General features: G+C 37.7%; 2 protein-coding genes across 3 annotated transcripts in view; both read right to left on the reverse strand.

Annotated features, from left to right (window-relative positions):
- Megf8 (multiple EGF like domains 8) overlaps positions 1-17,978 on the reverse strand; it is a 33,986-nt gene that overhangs the window by 9,859 nt on the left and 6,149 nt on the right. For both annotated transcript variants that reach the window (XM_089840301.1, XM_089840298.1), the window contains exons 9-25: positions 17,704-17,898; positions 17,191-17,412; positions 15,816-15,922; positions 15,577-15,726; positions 15,319-15,473; positions 14,234-14,450; positions 13,053-13,244; positions 7,089-7,265; positions 6,835-7,002; positions 5,763-6,108; positions 4,446-4,703; positions 4,193-4,384; positions 3,084-3,425; positions 2,619-3,028; positions 1,364-1,725; positions 1,090-1,298; positions 763-1,027 (exon numbers count right to left, since the gene is read on the reverse strand). In XM_089840301.1, coding sequence (XP_089696427.1) covers positions 763-1,027; positions 1,090-1,298; positions 1,364-1,725; positions 2,619-3,028; positions 3,084-3,425; positions 4,193-4,384; positions 4,446-4,703; positions 5,763-6,108; positions 6,835-7,002; positions 7,089-7,265; positions 13,053-13,244; positions 14,234-14,450; positions 15,319-15,473; positions 15,577-15,726; positions 15,816-15,922; positions 17,191-17,412; positions 17,704-17,898 — 3,967 coding nt within the window. The remainder of the gene's footprint in view (positions 1-762; positions 1,028-1,089; positions 1,299-1,363; positions 1,726-2,618; positions 3,029-3,083; positions 3,426-4,192; positions 4,385-4,445; positions 4,704-5,762; positions 6,109-6,834; positions 7,003-7,088; positions 7,266-13,052; positions 13,245-14,233; positions 14,451-15,318; positions 15,474-15,576; positions 15,727-15,815; positions 15,923-17,190; positions 17,413-17,703; positions 17,899-17,978) is intronic.
- On the reverse strand, positions 9,262-12,062 carry LOC149718286 (uncharacterized). The gene is made up of 2 exons (XM_089840314.1): positions 11,442-12,062; positions 9,262-10,090 (listed from the first exon to the last, which is right to left on the reverse strand). Exons 1-2 carry the CDS (start codon positions 12,004-12,006, stop codon positions 9,351-9,353), a joined length of 1,305 nt encoding a protein of 434 aa, XP_089696440.1. The 5' UTR covers positions 12,007-12,062; the 3' UTR covers positions 9,262-9,350.

Here is a 17,978-nt window from a genome sequence, read left to right on the forward strand (position 1 = left end):
AGGAGGCGCGAATAATCGATTAATCGGATCTATGGGTATAATTTTGTTCTGTTCGATAAATCCCAGTTCCCACTAAACTGTTACATTTTCTATAAATCGAATTGATGGAAACATGACACTACAGCAATCTTTCAAGCTTAGGGTGCGCGAATAATCGATTAATCGGATCTATGGGTAAAATTTTGTTCTGTTCGATAACTCCCACTAAACTGGCACATTTTCTATAGGTCGAATTAATGGAAACATGATACTACAGCAATCCTTCACAATATTAGAGCGGGCGAATAATCGATTAATCAAATCTACGGGTCTAATTTTAGGGTTTTAAAACCAGCGATTGCTCCAACTTTTAAACAAAAACGATGTTTCAGCAATCCTTCACAATATTAGAGAGCGCGAATAATCGATTAATCGAATCTATGGGTCTAATTATAAGTATTAAAACCGGCGATTAATCGAAAAATACTTCGTTTTAGAAAGATATACGAAATCATATGTATTTAAAAGTAGTTCTGACGCCTTAGGCCTACCACTTTAATTAAATAGGCAATTCTTAGAAAATTCATTAATTGAATAATTTACTATGTTTTCTAATCGATTAATTGTCTTAAGAGGCGATATATCCACGTTTAATTAGAAATTTTTAATAATAATTCAATGAGAATAAATGAGTATTTGAATCGTAATCGAACCAAAGTCAAAAACAACACACACTACCAACTTTAACACCCAAAAGAAAAAAGAGAGTAAAATTAAACTTACTTGGTAAAGGCGCTTCTTTCAAATCGATCCTTGTATCTTTGCAACTTCCCTTCGTCGGACCTAAAATCCCTCCGCTCATACAGACACCCCGACCATCAGCCTTTTCACCCCCAAACGCGCACCATCCGCAATTAGGATTCATTAAGCAAGTAGCGGATTGGTCAAATTGCCAACACGGAATTGGGCACTTGAAATTTTCGTCTTTGAGAACGGCCCCGCAATTACCTCCCTCGCAACGAATCATTTCGTAACTCGGGGACAAACACTAATAATATCATTAAAAAATAGGCCAAATTACGTCTACAATTAATTTAAAACGAAACAAACCTCTTGTAAGGCTTCACTCCAATAACATTCGTGCCAACCACCTTCAGCACCAACGCTACGTCGGCACGAGGAACAGTTCTTATATTCGTGGCATTTTTTGGGACAGTCCGTTACCGATGATATAGAATATAATTTTGATATTTCGTGAATGGTACTCCAAATGCAGCACCAATGAGAGACTTTAGAGTGAACTGTTAGACCCCAATCGCCTGATTAAATAATCGCGATTAAAGTCGATCGTACTTTCATGACACTAAGTTTAATTTTGGTTTACCAGAGGTCGATCTTCCGGCTCTTTGCGTCCATTTGCAATTGGTATTTTTACCGGAATAACATTTTTCGCAATCAGACGCGACGCAAAGACTCATGGGACAGTAACTAAGATTTTTCATGGGGATTTGGGGTACGTTGCAACTCATTTCTTTATCGCATGACGTGTTAAATTTGACGCAATGTCCCACTTGACAATTGGAGCACCATTGACAAACGGGGTCTTTATAAAAGCCGGAATGAACCGGGAAACTCGAAAGACAATCTAAACACGTTTTATAATTGGAACAATTGATGTTCTCGAATAGATCTCTTTCGCAAGCTCTCCCTTGCGTCACTTTTGATGCTTTTTTGGGATTGTAACATCTATAAAAACAACATCTGTTGTTGAATATCGTTTCCTCGAGGCGATTAATCGAATTTTGAATTGAATATCGTTTAAACGACGCGATTAATCGAATTTTGTATTGAATATCGTTTAAACGACGAAATTAATCGAATTTTGCATTGAACATCGTTCTTACGACGCGATTAATCGAATTTTGTATTGAATATCGTTTTCACGACGCGATTAATCGAATTTTGTATTGAATATCGTTTTTACGACGCGATTAATCGAATTTTGTATTGAACATCGTTTTCACAACGCGATTAATCGAATTTTGTATTGAATATCGTTTTCACGACGCGATTAATCGAATTTTGTATTAAATATCGTTTTCACGACGCGATTAATCGAATTTTGTATTAAATATCGTTTTCACGACGCGATTAATCGAATTTTATATTGAATATCGTTTTCACGACGCGATTAATCGAATTTTGTATTGAATATCGTTTTTACGACGCGATTAATCGAATTTTGTACTGAATATCGTTTTCACGACGCGATTAATCGAATTTTGTATTAAATATCGTTTTCACAACGCGATTAATCGAATTTTGTACTGAATATCGTTTTCACGACGCGATTAGTCGAATTTTGTATTGAATATCGTTCTTACGACGCGATTAACCGAATTTTGTATTGAATATCGTTTAAACGACGCGATTAATCGAATTTTGTATTGAATATCGTTTTCACGACGCGATTAACCGAATTTTGTACTACATATCGTTTAACCGACGCGATTAATCGAATTTTGTATTGAAAAACAAATTCAAGTCGCGACTAATAGAGTTTTCTATCAATAATTTGAACCGAAGTCAAAACCACAATTTGGACAATACACACTGCTAAAAATAACTTCGGTACTTACCCTGATGGCACGAGTCCATCTCTTGAAAAGCAGGACGTCCTATTATCACCCTTTTCACTGACGGAGCAATAACTGCAACCAATATGCGCTACACATTCAATCAACGAATTTGCGTAAAGTCTACAGATATCTTTGGGTAAATGGACGCTAATTAACTGTCCCAAAGTTTGACCATTATATCCTCCAAACATATAAACTTTCGTTCCAATAATAGTGGAACTAGCACCGGCGCTCGGTAACATTCTTTGACCAAAATTTCGAACATCTTGCAAACCAACCCAGGTATTACAATTAACGTTATAAACGTAAATATCATCCAAGAGTTCGTTGCTAACGTTATTGCTTCTTCCACCCATTACAAGAATGTAATTATCCATAATTACCGACGAATGAAAGTATCGAGGTGGAGGCTATCGAAGTTAATTAAAATTAATCTTATAAACCATCTTAATTAATTTAACTTACTCTTTCATTCGTTTGGGCATCAGGAGGAAGTCGGGACCATTTTTTAGTTTTGAAATGAAAGGCGAAAAGAATATTTGATATTATAGGTTTCTCGACGTTATAAAGGTAACCACCAAAGACGTATATTGACGAGGTATCATTATGATAGACGCTAGTATGACCGTAAATTCCAACAGGATACGATCCCTCGCATTTAATTTCCCTCCAAACATTCTTATCAATTTCGTATTCCAATATTTTATCGAGGAAACCGTATCTCGGGGAATAACCACCGATTAAAATTAAACTGCGATCAACATTCGTCAGAGTAAGACCGGCAAGTTCCGATATCTCCAGGACAGACTATTAATTCAACGTGTATTAAGTGATCGAAACGTTATTTGAAGGAAAATTTAAGGAAAAATCCAGGAAACATAACATTATAGATTAATTGAAAAGAACGGCTTCCTTATTCTAAATATAAAAGGAATTAAATACTAAAATTAAAATAATTGATCTCTTATTACAATATAATTAGCTCATTTAATTAGGCTAGCCTTAAAAACTATCAAGGACTACTGCGTCGCCATTTTGTTTAATTCCGTCACCATTTAGCCCAAACGGGATTGGTTGAATTCTCACAGGCTGAGAGGTGGGGCATAGCCAACTCTATCACGCGCTTAAGAGGTTCTATTTAGCAGACGCCACTAAACCAATGGCGGATGGCGCAGTAGTCCTTGCTAGTTTTTAAGACTAATTAAATGTACTAATTATTAAAGGCTACTGCGTCGCCATTTTGTTTAATGGCGTCACCACTTAGCCCAAACGGGATTGGTTGAATTCTTTCCCACAGGCTGAGAGAGGTAAGGGTAAGGTAGGGCATAGCCCACTCGATCACGCGCGTAAGTGGTTCTATTTAGCAGACGCCACTAAACCAATGGCGAGTGCCGGGTGGCGCAGTAGTCCTTGATAGTTTTAAGCCTAATTAAATGTACTAATTATCATTTATTTAATTATTTTAATTATTTTAATTTTAATATTTAATTCCTTTTATATTTAGAAAAATTCCGTTCTTTTAAGGCATAATGTTATGTTTGCTACCCCTTTCCTTAAAAATAATTATAACTAACCAATGAAGGTGGTCTTAACGGACTCCATTCATTATGAGCGAGAGTGTACTTCCAGAAATCACCCAAAACACCCCCTTTCTTATCCTCATTGTTAATTCCACCATAAATATACAGAATGCCATCAACTAAAGCGCTACCATGAAAATGCCTGCCAAGAAGCGGTCCTACTTCCTCCTTTCGTTTGGTTATAACCTAAAAACTTCGGTTTAAACCACCAATATCCCTAATTAAAATAATACACACACAAAAATACCTCTTCCCAAGTTTGTCTTGAGACATCGAAGAAAAAGGTATCGTTTAGTTCCCCACCGACGGTTGAATATCCACCGAATAACCATAAACGTCGGTTATGAGCGATTAAAGTATGTCCCATTCGAGGTAGTGGGAAAGTTTGGTTTGATATGAGCAAATTAGGGTCGTAATGTAACGTCCATTGGACGTACGATTGAAGCAAGGGTAGTGTACAATCGATACCACCGAAACCATCAGTACATCGACAGATACCGTAATCCTAATTTAATTTTAACCACGTTGTAATAACAATATGTCTTTCAAGGTAGGGTGAAAAGATAAATCAAGTGATTTTTTATTTTTATCGATTCTTCTACTAATTATAAGACCAATCTGCATATTGAAACATCCAGGAAATACCTACCTCCGAATGATTTTAAAATTCAAATTGGTTAAGTTTGATAATTTGAAATAAGCACCTCCGACCAATCGCGTAACGCCCTGCCTTCTTGTTAACAAAATACTCGTGGCACGTCGCTCCACGACGAATGAAATTTGGCGCGGCATTTGATAAAATTGCGCGCGATGTGACTGGCAATCGTGGTGCGAGATATAGAGCGTGCAACGGACGTTTTGTTAACAGTAAGGCAGGGCGTTACGCGATTGGTCGGAGGTGCTTATTTAAAATTATCCATGAAATCTCAGTCAAATTAATTTGAATATTAAAATCCTTCAGAGGTATTATCAAAGTTTAATCAAAGTTTGAAAGTTTATTTCCCGGATGTTTCACTATGCAGCTGAGCGTGCAACGGAAGTTTTGTTAACAGGAAGGCAGGGTGTTACGTGATTGGTCGGAGGTGCTTATTTAAAATTATCCATGAAATATCACTCAAACTAATTTGAACATTAAAATCATTCAGAGGTATTATTTCCTATAATGTTTCACTATACAGATGAGCGTGCAACGGAAGTTTTGTTAACAGGAAGGCAGGGCGTTACGTGATTGGTCGGAGGTGCTTATTTAAAATTATCCATGAAATATCAATCAAACTAATTTGAATATTAAAATCATTCAGAGGTATTATTTCCTGGATGTTTCCCTATATGCAGATGAGTGTGGAACGGAAGTTTTGTTAACAGGAAGGCAGGGTGTTACGTGATTGGTCGGAGGTGCTTATTTAAAATTATCCATGAAATCCCACTCAAACTAATTTTAATTTTAAAATCATTCAGAGGTATTATTATGCAGATTGGTCTTATAATTAGTAGAAGAATCAATCGATGATAAAAACACGCTTAATTATCCTTTTAACCCTAACCTCCCTTCTAAAGAGCTTACTTCGTAGCAAGCACCAACTCCGTCGGAACAATTAGGACAAGAGCTTCCTTTAATGCAAGCTTTGCGACATTCTGGTGTCGTACAAGCTTTACAAAAAGGTACTCTTTCAAAAGTGGCGTTAAAACCTTGATTAACGTCCCAAGCTTCGTAATAAATGGTCAAAATACTGGACGTTGATTTAGCTATTATGGGCTGTTTTAGACTAGAACCGCAATAAGCTCCGAGTAGTTTGTTTAATCGATTAGATGCCACAAACTCCGGAAGACCATCGTAAACGTAAACGTGGTTATGGGGACAACTAACGTTCATGTCGGAGTGAATGGTCAAGACAACTGGGGTCTCCGTACTGTTAGAAAACCAAATGACCCATTTAAACAGAACTTCTACAAATTAAAGTAATGGGCCAGGGAGCCCAGCCAAAAATTTGAATTCCTAATTATTGTTGGACCTTTCATGAAATTATAGGATAATATAGGACCTTTCATGAAACTATAGGATAATATAGGACCTTTCATGAAATTATAGGATAATATAGGACCTTTCATGAAATTATAGGATAATATAGGACCTTTCATGAAATTGTAGGATAATATAGGACCTTTCATGAAATTATAGGATAATATAGGACCTTTCATGAAATTATAGGATAATATAGGACCTTTCATGAAATTATAGGATAATATAGGACCTTTCATGAAATTATAGGATAATATAGGACCTTTCATGAAATTATAGGATAATATAGGACCTTTCATGAAATTATAGGATAATATAGGACCTTTCATGAAATTATAGGACAATATAGGCCATTTCGTGAAATTATAGGACAATATAGGACATTTCATGAAATTATAGGATAATATAGGACCTTTCATGAAATTATAGGATAATCAGGACCTTTCATGAAATTATAGGATAATACAGGACCTTTCATGAAATTATAGGATAATACAGGACCATTCATGAAATTAAACGATAATATAATGCAGGTTGAAAAATATAGGATTTTATAGGAATTATAGGACAGCTGGGCTCCCTGGACCGTTAGCGCTTATTTTTCAAAATTAAGTACAGTAGCAAATCTTCATTGGTGACGGCATCAGTTAGAGAATGTTCCGTTAGTATCCACAAACAATGAGAGCTACCATTTTTCGAGTTTCGCCGGCTTCCCAATGAGCCCCTTGTAACATTTCTAATAATCTGCCGAGAGCCACATTCCAAGTAGCAATACCCTCCATTGCTTCGCGTTCAAAATTAAATTCAATTTTATGTTTCGTAATTTCTTTAAAAAAAGCGACTAATTTGATCCAAAGCAAGAGCAAGTACCTTGGATTTCCATAGTATCCCGATTTGCATCTTTCGCAATAAAATCCTTCAGTGTTGTCGGTGCAATAACAATTTCCTGTAGAGTTGTTACAATAACCCCTGGTTTCATCAGCGTGACCGTTACATTCGCATCTTTGGCAACCTTCAGTGGACAGAGGGTTTCCATAGCTCCCAGGGCTAAAAATTACATACATAACCCAATTTCTCTTTAAATATTAACAAAACCACGTTTTCTATCTAGTTTCTCTACAACTACAACAAAATTTAGTTTTCAATCTATAGTTTCTCTATAATTATCAACCACATTATCTCATTTCTCTACAATTATCAAGAAAAATTTGCTTTCCAACTAATTTCCCTGCAATTATCAACAAAACTTCGTTTTCTCAAATTCTCATTTTATCAACAAAAACCTTTAATCTTATTTCCAAACATTTTACGCAAAACGTGATTGGCTATAGGTGCTTAAAACGTTTAAACCAAAAACCAATCATTTCTCAGTATTAACAAAACTCAGGGTGGACCGCGTTTTATAACACTACGCGACGACTTGTTTGACATTGGCTTCTCAAAGTCGGAAAATAAAATGGCGCCGAACGCGGTAGCTACCGAGTTAGCAATGGTTATATTGATTTTAATAAACGAATATATGACAACAGCAACTAATATTTTACTAATGATCGCGCAATTAATGGATATTCAACAATCAATTGTGGCAATCACTAAAAAACGACGCAAAAATTCGGCAGCAATCGCTTGCTACTTACTAGGAATAAGGTACCAAGGCTTAACTGACAATGGATGGGATGGATTCGGAAGAATCATATAAACAAAAATTGCGTAAAAAACGTATTTGGTTATAAATATTTTTAATTATTATATTTTCAGCCCTGACAAGAAACCTAGAGTATGGATTAAACCTCGAAGTAGCCAATGGTGGGACGAAAGTGTCCCTCAGTTTACCAATGAGGAATTTATATCTAATTTCCGAGTTGATAGGGCTACGTTCAATTACTTGGTCGATATGGTTAAGAGCGATTTAACAAAGGAAGATACGCGTTTCAGAGAAGCTATACCGGTTACTAAGAAAGTCGGGGTAGCCCTAAAAATGTTGGGAAGTAACTGCAACTACGGAAATTTAGCTGGAATGTTTGGGGTTGGGAGATCAACGATACACGACTGTTTAAAATCATTTTTAGTCGCGGCTAACAAACACCTCGTCCCTAAGCACATAAAATGGCCCGATGAAGTATCAGTTAGAAAAATGGCGGAGGAATTTGAGCAAATATGGCAGTTTCCCATGGTTATTGGGGTTTTGGAGGCTTATCATATCCCCCTTTCACCTCCGAGAGAGATAGCCACAAATTACCTCTATTATAACGCCAAGGAAACGTATTCCGTTATTGTATTATCAATCTGCGATGCTCATGGCAAATTTTGGTGGCTAAAATCAGGCATCCCAGGACGACACGACATTTCAACAGCATTTAGAGAAAGCGCATTCTATAAAAAAGCATGTTCGGGAGCGGCATTCCCCAAGGACGAACGACCCATTATACACACATCCGTCCCATACTTAGTTCTGGGAGATTCTGGATTTGGTTTGGAGCCATGGTTAATTGGTAAACTAATTACATGGATTCCCTCCTTAACCTAAATCAATAACTAATTATTTGCCCTTAAAGAACCCTACATGTGCCACGAAACTCTGAGCCCATCCGAGATAGATTTCAACTGCCGAGTAAGCAGTGCACGTGGTGTTGCTGACACCGCTTTTGCCAGGGTTAAGGGCAGATGGAGGCGACTTCTACGGAAACTAGATCTAAAGATGGAATCAGTTACGGCTACCATTGACGTTTGCGTGGCATTGCACAACATGTGCGAAGATCGTAAAGTTCCCTTTGACCCAAAATGGTTAGAAACCAGTAAAGAGGACACTTTACTCTCACGCCAACCAATGTACAGCTCACAAGGAAGCAGCGAACGCGCTAAACAAATTCGCAACGCGTTAAGAGACTATTTTGCGGGTGATTGTCCCACATGTACACCTCAATAGACCTTAAGAAACGACAACACTCGCAAAAGACACAGAAGAGTCTATTTTGCGGGAGATTGTCCTACTTGAACACCCCAATAGACCAAAATAGACCTTAAACGAAAAACTCACACACAAAGACATAGAAAATTGTATTTTATTTCATTTCATCTTCTCATTTTGTTTTTAAAAGAATAAAAATAATTAAAAACACTTTAATTAATTAATCAATCCGAATCGTCAGCGTCAATTTCTTCATCCGGATCTTTTAAGGAACCTTGATCGTTATTTTCTTCTTTTGGCAAATTATGAAGAGCCATTCTTAGGTTAGGAAATAGCAAAGCGATCAAAGTCTCTGATTGAATGGCCATCGGATTCCACGATGCCGGGAAACTTAAAGGGGGTGTGGGTGGTACTGGTAACGGAGGCGGTTGCATCATAGGAGGTGGTTGTTGCTGCTGATAAAGCATACTTGGCGGGCGACAAGATGGCATAGCTTGAGGAAAATGACTTTGAGGTCTTTGAAAATGTTGAGGTAAACCACCACCATGGGAACCGTGAGAACTTCTATTGGCAAATTGCTGTTGATGTTGATGAGGGGAAGCGTTCATGGCTTGAGGATAAGGTGAAGAAGACGATTGCGAGGTAGAAGAGTTGCTCAAGGGCCGGGATGGAGTAGCCGTAGTTGAGTTATTACTATTTTGAGGCTGCGTGGCGTTCAAATGAGTCTCGAAAGTAGACATAAGGGAAATCAACTTTTCGTTGCACTTTTTTTGCATCTGGACTAAACTGCTGACGGTTTCGTGATAGGATGAATTTAATTTCTGGACGAGGGTATGAGATTCATCCTCTTCTTGTAATAGTTTCTTTAAAACCTCATCGTGTCTGACAGTCAACTTGCGACGGGCTTGATTAGCCGCGTTTCCCTTTTTGGCACGTGCTTGTTTATCCTTCGCTTTTGTACTTTCTAACCGTTATTAAAATAAGTATAAACAAAACCTAAGCCTTGGTCTGTCAAATTTTAAAGTTTAATTACGCATTCAATGTATATCCCCTTTAGATGGATGGGGAAATTAACGTGCAGGGGTCCTGTAATTCCTATAAAATCCGATATTTTTTAAAACTGTCCTATAAAATTCTATATTTTTTAAAACTGTCCTATAAAATTCTATATTTTTTTAAAACTGTCCTATAAAATTCTATATTTTTTTAAAACTGTCCTATAAAATTCTATATTTTTTTAAAACTGTCCTATAAAATTCTATACTTTTTTAAAACTGTCCTACATAAAATCCAATATTTTTTAAAACTGTCCTATAATATCCTATATATTTTTTAAAACTGCCCTATAATATCCTATATATTTTTTAAAACTGTCCTATAATATCCTATATATTTTTTAAACTGTCCTATAAAATCCTATATTTTTTAAAACTGTCCTATAATATCCTATATTTTTTAAAACTGTCCTATAAAATCCTAAATTTTTTTAAACGGTCCTATAAAATCCTATATTTTTTAAAACTGTCCTATAATATCCTATATATTTTTTAAAACTGTCCTATAATATCCTATATATTTTTTAAACTGTCCTATAAAATCCTATATTTTTTAAAACTGTCCTATAATATCCTATATTTTTTAAAACTGTCCTATAAAATCCTAAATTTTTTTAAACGGTCCTATAAAATCCTATATTTTTAAAACTGTCCTATAAAATCCCGTATTTTTTAAAACTGTCCTATAAAATCCTTTATTTTTTAAAACTGCTCTGTAAAATCCTATACTTTTTAAAAACTGTCCTATGAAATCCGATATTTTTTAAAACTGTCCTATAAAATCCTATATTTTTTAAAACTATCCTATAAAATCCTATATTTTTTAAAACTGTCCTATAAAATCCAATATTTTTTAAAACTATCCTATATTTTTTAAAACTGTCCTATGAAATCCTATAGTTTTTAAAACTGTCCTATGAAATCCTATAGTTTTTAAAACTGTCCTATGAAATCCTATATTTTTTAAAACTGTCCTATAAAATCCTATATTTTTTATGAAAAAATACCTATAAATATTTTAAAAAAATCGGCTGGGGGCCCTGTCCATGCGAAAATACATATTTTTAAAATTGCCATCGTAATTCATAATTAAAAGTTAATGGCAATTAATTTCGTAATGCGAACTCGACCTAAAACGTTTAAGTTAATCACAGCCCCCCTCCCCCAGGCCCAGTTACGCGCCTCCCGCTGATCCCTCCAATCAGAGAATGCGTAATTTCCCTTTAAATACGCGCGGAAATGTAAAGCGAAACAACGCACCTGGCGCGTCATTATTTTCCTCGGCATTAGTAGTCGAGTGATTAGTACTGGAGGCGGAAGCCTTGGGGTTAGTAGTCGCGGCGGAGGAGGCGGCGTGTCCTTCCGCGTTATTTTCCTCGTCGGTGACGATTGATGGACTAGTTGGTCCAGTTTCCCGGGTAATTCCGGCCGGTCCAATACGATCCCTGATCCCCTGTCTTTGTAACGGTTGCAAGACCACTTCGTGCACGGCTTCCCAAAAACGCCACTTGGGTTTCTTGTTACCCGTCGCCGGATCGGGTCGATTTTTGCGATAGAGCGTTTTCAGTTTGTTTATTTTGGCTTGAACGGCGGGAATGTTTCGATCGTGTCCGAGTTCTTTCAGCCTATCGCTGACTAATTTGTAAACCTTTCTTTTATGAGTGATACTTTCCAGCGAAACGTAATGAGTTTTCCAAACTTGTATCAAAGCCTCGGTTTCGCGCGTCCCCCAATTATCGGACCGTTCTTTCTTTCCTCCACTCTCGTTCAAGAGATTACAGCCGTCTCCGGAATCCTCCATGTTCATACTGGATCTTTGCTCCATCAAAGCCGCGTTACCCGAAATTTCCCTTTCTTGAGAATGTCGAAATCAAACCGATTCTCTTTTCGTTATAGTTCATTCATTTATTCATTTAGCTTCAATTATATCTTCTTTATTCGTAAACTGTAGTGTCATTAGCGCGAATCCATTCGATTTTCGGACTTAGGCGCGAGGCGCGAAAATCAGGTGGGAAAAGCGCGCCAAAAGATGGACGACATCGCGGGATCCGAGTCGGAACGAGCTAGAGTTTGACGAAGCCGCGTTTCTACCTCCCTTCCTCGGCTCGTCAACAATGGCGAAAATCGCTTAATAGCGCTTGGAAACGCTCTGACCTTGGCCAACAGTATCGCAGCGCGGCTCGAGCCTCGGTGACGTCACCCGATTTTCGGCAAGTTCGGATTGGTCGGGCTGTTGTCTCCGATAGAAGCTAACATATACGCGGCGTAAAAACGAACGGGTCCCTTTGGCGGGAAGCCATGGGGGTGGTTGGTTGGCGCGAAAATATATATAAGACGGGGACCGACGGTAAAGTTACAATAATTGTCTGGGGGCCATTAATAAATTCTAAATGTAAATATATTACCGTGTAGGCTTAAAAGGGGTATTTATACGACGGGGACCGACGGTACAGTTACAATAATTGTCTGGGGGCCATTAATAAATTCTAAATGTCCATATATTACCGTGTAGGCTTAAAAGGGGTCTTTATAAGACGGGGACCGACGGTAAAGTTACAATAATTGTCTGGGGGCCATTAATAAATTCTAAATGTAAATATATTACCGTGTAGGCTTATAAGGGGTCTTTATACGACGGGGACCGACGGTAAAGTTATAATAATTGTCTGGGGGTCATTAATAAATTTCTAATTTGAAATATATTACCGTGTAGGCTTAAAAGGGGTCTTCTATAAAATTACGCAGCGCAATATGCCGTCCCAGGGCTTAATTTCAGCCACCAAAATTACAAAGACACACAAATTCATCCCAAATTTACAAAAGAAAAAATATAAAACATGCCAAAGAAATGGTTTTTTTTTTGCCACTCACCGACACACATCGCATGAGTCTCCCTCAGTATTATTGTGACACTCGTCGCAAATTCCAACTTTCTTTAAGCAGGTGCTGTGATTATTGCATCCGCAAGAAATATTGCAAACCTCTCCCGTCCACCCCAGTTTACACAAGCACTTAAAGTCTGGTTCTTCCGAGCAGATTCCTTCTTCACACGCTTTTGGACAACTGTATTGGAAAAAATAAATAAAAACTCATAAAAATGTGTTTTTTCTTGCTATAGTCACGTGACATTAATCTGTCAATTATTAAACGGCCTGGAATTAATTACTAAATCAAAAACAAAGGCTTAACGAAAATTTAATTAAATGTTTATCCCGAAAATGTCGGGGATTTGAAGTTTTTCCCTAAAAAAGTCGGGGATTTGAAGTTTTTCCCTAAAAAAGTCGGGGATTTGAAGTTTTTCCCTAAAAATTTCGGGGATTTAAAGGGAGCCATCGGAGGGTTTGCATTTCCCTCCCGCGGATTTCCGAGCCCTCTTCTAGCTACGAGGGGAGTGAATAGAAAGTATCCCCCCATGGCCACCTAGAACCAGGCTTCTCCCACAGAAAACTGAAACAAAGTTGGACGTGCAGATTCAGCGCCACAAAAGTGCAGCGTCGAAATTTGAAACGAATAGGCAGACTGGCTAGCATACCCTCCGGTGGCTCCCTTTAAAGTTTTTCCCTAAAAATGTCGGGGATTTAAAGTTTATCCCTGAAAAGTCGGGGATTTAAAGTTCTTCCCTAAAAAAGTCGGGGAATTAGTTTTCCCCTAAAAAAGTCGGGGATTTAAAGTTTTTCCCTAAAAATGTCGGGGATTTAAAGTTCTTCCCTAAAAAAGTCTGGGAATTAGTTTTTCCCTAAAAAAGTCGGGGAATTAGTTTTTCCCTAAAAAAGTCGGGGAATTAGTTTTTCCCCAAAAAAGTCTGGGAATTAGTTTTTCCCTAAAAAAGTCGGGGAATTAGTTTTTCCCTAAAAAAGTCGGGGAATTAGTTTTTCCCTAAAAACAGTCGGGGGGGGGGACTCGGGGAATTAATTTTTCCCTAAAAAAAGTCGGGGATTCAAAAGTTTTACCATAAAAAGTCGGGTATTATTAAAGCGCGCGAAAAAAGTTAAAGACAATTCTAATAAAAAAAAAAAAGTTAAAGACTTAAATATTTAAATTAAATTACTTACGTTTTGTTACATTCTTTGTCACCATCTCCTTTGAAACCTTCCTTGCATCTGCATTGATAACCTTCATTCGTATTAATGCAAGTAGCATTTTCATGGCATTTTGCTAAGCCTAATTTGCATTCGTTAACATCCGGACACGTTGAGTAGGACCATTCAAATATTTCGGATGTATTTGTGACGTTTGCCGTATCAAACACAAGTGAATCCGCGCAACTCCCTAAACATACACAAAAATAAACTAATTACAAATAAATCTTCATAAACACACACATTCCAATGTCGTCCAAAACTAGGGTTTCTAAAATCCACCGTTTATACGTTCACAGTAAATGAAAATTAATGAATGCCCCCTTCCCCCTACAAACATCTCAAAAGGGGTCATCTATAAATACTAAAAACCAAATTTGCCAGACGTTCACAGTAAATGAAAATTAATGAATGCCCCCTTCCTCCAAAAAACATCTCAAAAGGGGTCATCTATAAATACTAAAAACCAAATTTGCCAGATGTTCACAGTAAATGATAATTAATGAATATTTCAACAGGGACCATCCATAAATATAAAAGGGTGTCATAAATATTAAAATAATCAAAACATGTTACAGATATTCGAAAAAAATAAATGAATGACCCCCACTTCACACACATCGTTCCTAACAGGGATCATCCATAAATTTTAAGAAAAAAAGTCGGAAACATATTCAAAATGAATAAAAAGTAATGTAATAAATGACCCCCCCCCCACACACACACGCATCGAAACAGGGATCATCCATAAATTTTGAAAGGGGTCGTCGCTAAACATTAAAAAAATAAAAATTCAAAAATATGCGTGATAAATATTCACAGTAAAAAAAAAATTGTGAATGCCCCCACAAATCTCAACAGGGACCATGCTTAAATTTTACAGGGGTAATCAATAAATATTAAGGAAAAAATCAGAAACAACAAGTGATAAATATTCACACAAAATAAAAATTAATGAATGCCTGGACAAATCTCAAACGGGTCATCAATAAATAAATAAACAAATAAATAAATTCAATAGGGACCATGCATAAATATTTTACAAAAATTGTAATTACCAGATTCGGGTCCGGCAAAATCTCCTAGAACACAGGCACCATCAGTGGAGTCTACTTTGGTGCTACACCAACCGCAACCAAGGTCCATCAAGCAAGCCTGGCATTTAGTGTGTCTTGAGCAATCTTTACATTGCACTCCGCGTCCCGATAACCCTCTTATTTAAATAAACAAAAAACAAAAAAAGGAAAAATCATTAAAAAATATAAAAACACAAACGAAGTCAAATTATATCTTAGATATAATTGCATAACACTTACGTTGGAGAGCGTCTATCTTCATCCATCCATTCTCGACATCTTCCAAACATATAAGCAGTAGTGTAAGTTGCAAAAAGGAAACAGGTTTTCTGTTCTTCACACCAGGCACAACGACCAGGGTCGCCCAAACAGGAAGCGCAATTATTGCGCCTATGAAACATCAAGGAAGGGTTAAAGGGTTAAAAACCACCGTTTTTCATGCTAATTGCATAAAAAAGGGTACAGAATATTAATCTTACATATGACAAGGTGCGGGACATTTCCCAATTCCTTTTACAGCATCTGGAAACCTGCCTCTTCTAGTGCAATGAGCGTCTTCCACTAACCATTCACAAAATGGGCTCGACTACAATTTTAAGATTCAATAATTTATAGGAATGAGTTAAAAACAGTAAATTTTAAGTGAAAAGCTTATATTGGGGATGGCGCCCATAAAATCTTGGCTATCTTTGTGAATGACCCCCAATAAAATCCCGGCTTCCTTTGCGAATGACCCCTCAAGAAAAATCGTCCTCGCTCTCTTTGTGAATGACCCCTCAAGATAAATCGTCCTGGCTTTCTTTGTGAATGTCCCCCCAAGAAAAATCGTCCTCGCTTTCTTTGTGAATGTCCCCCCAAGAAAAGTCGTCCTCGCTTTCTTTGTGAATGTCCCCCCAAGAAAAATTCTCGCTTTCTTTGCGAATGTCCCCCCAAGAAAAGTCGTACTCGCTTTCTTTGCGAATGACCCCTCAAGAAAAATCGTCCTCGCTTTCCTTGCGAATGACCCCTCAAGAAAAATCGTCCTCGCTTTCTTTGAGAATGACCCCTCAAGAAAAATCGTCCTCGCTTTCTTTGCGAATGACCCCTCAAGAAAAATCCCGGCTTTCTTTGTGAATGACCCCCCAAGAAAAATCGTCCTCGCTTTCTTTGTGAATGACCCCTCAAGAAAAATCCCGGCTTTCATTGTGAATGACCCCCCAAGAAAAATCGTCCTCGCTTTCTTTGCGAATGACCCCTCAAGAAAAATCATCCTCACTTTCTTGGTGAATGTCCCCCAAGAAAAATCATCCTCGCTTTCTTTGTGAATGACCCCTCAAGAAAAATCCCGGCTTTCATTGTGAATGACCCCCCAAGAAAAATCGTCCTCGCTTTCTTTGCGAATGACCCCTCAAGAAAAATCATCCTCGCTTTCTTTGTGAATGTCCCCCCAAGAAAAATCATCCTCGCTTTCTTTGTGAATGTCCCCCCAAGAAAAATCATCCTCGCTTTCTTTGTGAATGTCCCCCCAAGAAAAATCATCCTCGCTTTCTTTGTGAATTTCCCCCCAAGAAAAATCCTGGCTGTCTTTACGAATGACCCCTCAAGAAAAATCCTGGCTGTCTTTACGAATGACCCCTCAAGAAAAATCATCCTCGCTTTCTTTGTGAATGTCCCCCCAAGAAAATTTGTGAATGACCCCTCAACCAAAATCCTCATTTCTTTGTAAATGACCCCTTATAAAACTTCTGCCCCCCCCCCTCCCAAAATGAAGAGTCAGCGGAGTTTGCCGCCCCCCTTCCCGCGTAGTTTTTCATACTATTTCACAGTTTATTATGGGGGTCATCCATAAGGTAAAAGAGACCGAATTATTCTTACCCCAATGCAACTCTCGCAATCAATGTAACTTCCACATCCAGTACATTCTTCAGGGGTTGTTACGAGATATTGATGGCAACGGGTTTTACCACCCCTCAGAAGGCATTGTTGCTTTTCTTGGCACCATCCGCAATCAGCGTCACTGTTACACGCCAAACACGTTGGAAGTTCCGCGCAGCTTTTACCGCTGCGATATGGTTCCAAAAATCGCATTGGAATTTTCTGAAATGTTTCAAAAACTGCCTTGTTGCAATTCAAAACTCCTTATTTCGCTTAACAATTCGCGAGAACTAGGCTCAAATGCTGGCTTTTAACGCCCCCGATTAATGGCTTTTAACGCCCCCGATTAATGGCTTACAACGCCCCCGATTAATGGCTTATCGCGCCCCCGATTAATGGCTTACCGCGCCCCCCGATTAATAGCTTATATCGCCCCCGATTAACAGCTTACAACGCCCCCGATTAATAGGCTTAAAACGCCCCCGATTAATAGGCATAAAGGTCAAGGCTTACCTCTTCCCTTCGATGTTTAAAAGCATTCCAAACAATATTCATTACAGCGCTAGAATTATCCGAAACGGGAAGATACATTCTAAAATCAGTTAGATATCGTTGCTTGGGCGAATCTCTTCTAAATAGCGTCCTATTATTATGACGTCTAACAATCACGATAGAATAATTATTCGAAGTATGATTGGCCACAACCTCCTACAATTAAACAAAAACCAAAAAAAAAACCCCTCTTAATTAGAAAACTAATTAAAACACTAAAAATCCGCCCCCCCCCC

Source organism: Phalangium opilio, unplaced genomic scaffold (genome assembly GCF_054372755.1).
Source record: "Phalangium opilio isolate 3A_F unplaced genomic scaffold, DU_Popi_V2 ptg000002l_1, whole genome shotgun sequence".
NCBI classification, from domain to species: domain Eukaryota; kingdom Metazoa; phylum Arthropoda; class Arachnida; order Opiliones; family Phalangiidae; genus Phalangium; species Phalangium opilio.

Bases quoted from the DNA above. Each gene is read 5' to 3' on its own strand.
- LOC149718286 (XM_089840314.1), bottom strand. From the start codon at position 12,006: ATGGAGCAAAGATCCAGTATGAACATGGAGGATTCCGGAGACGGCTGT. The intron at 10,091-11,441 runs GTGCGTTGTTTC...AATAACGGTTAG, and splicing joins GGAAAATAATGACGCGCCAG to AAAGTACAAAAGCGAAGGAT.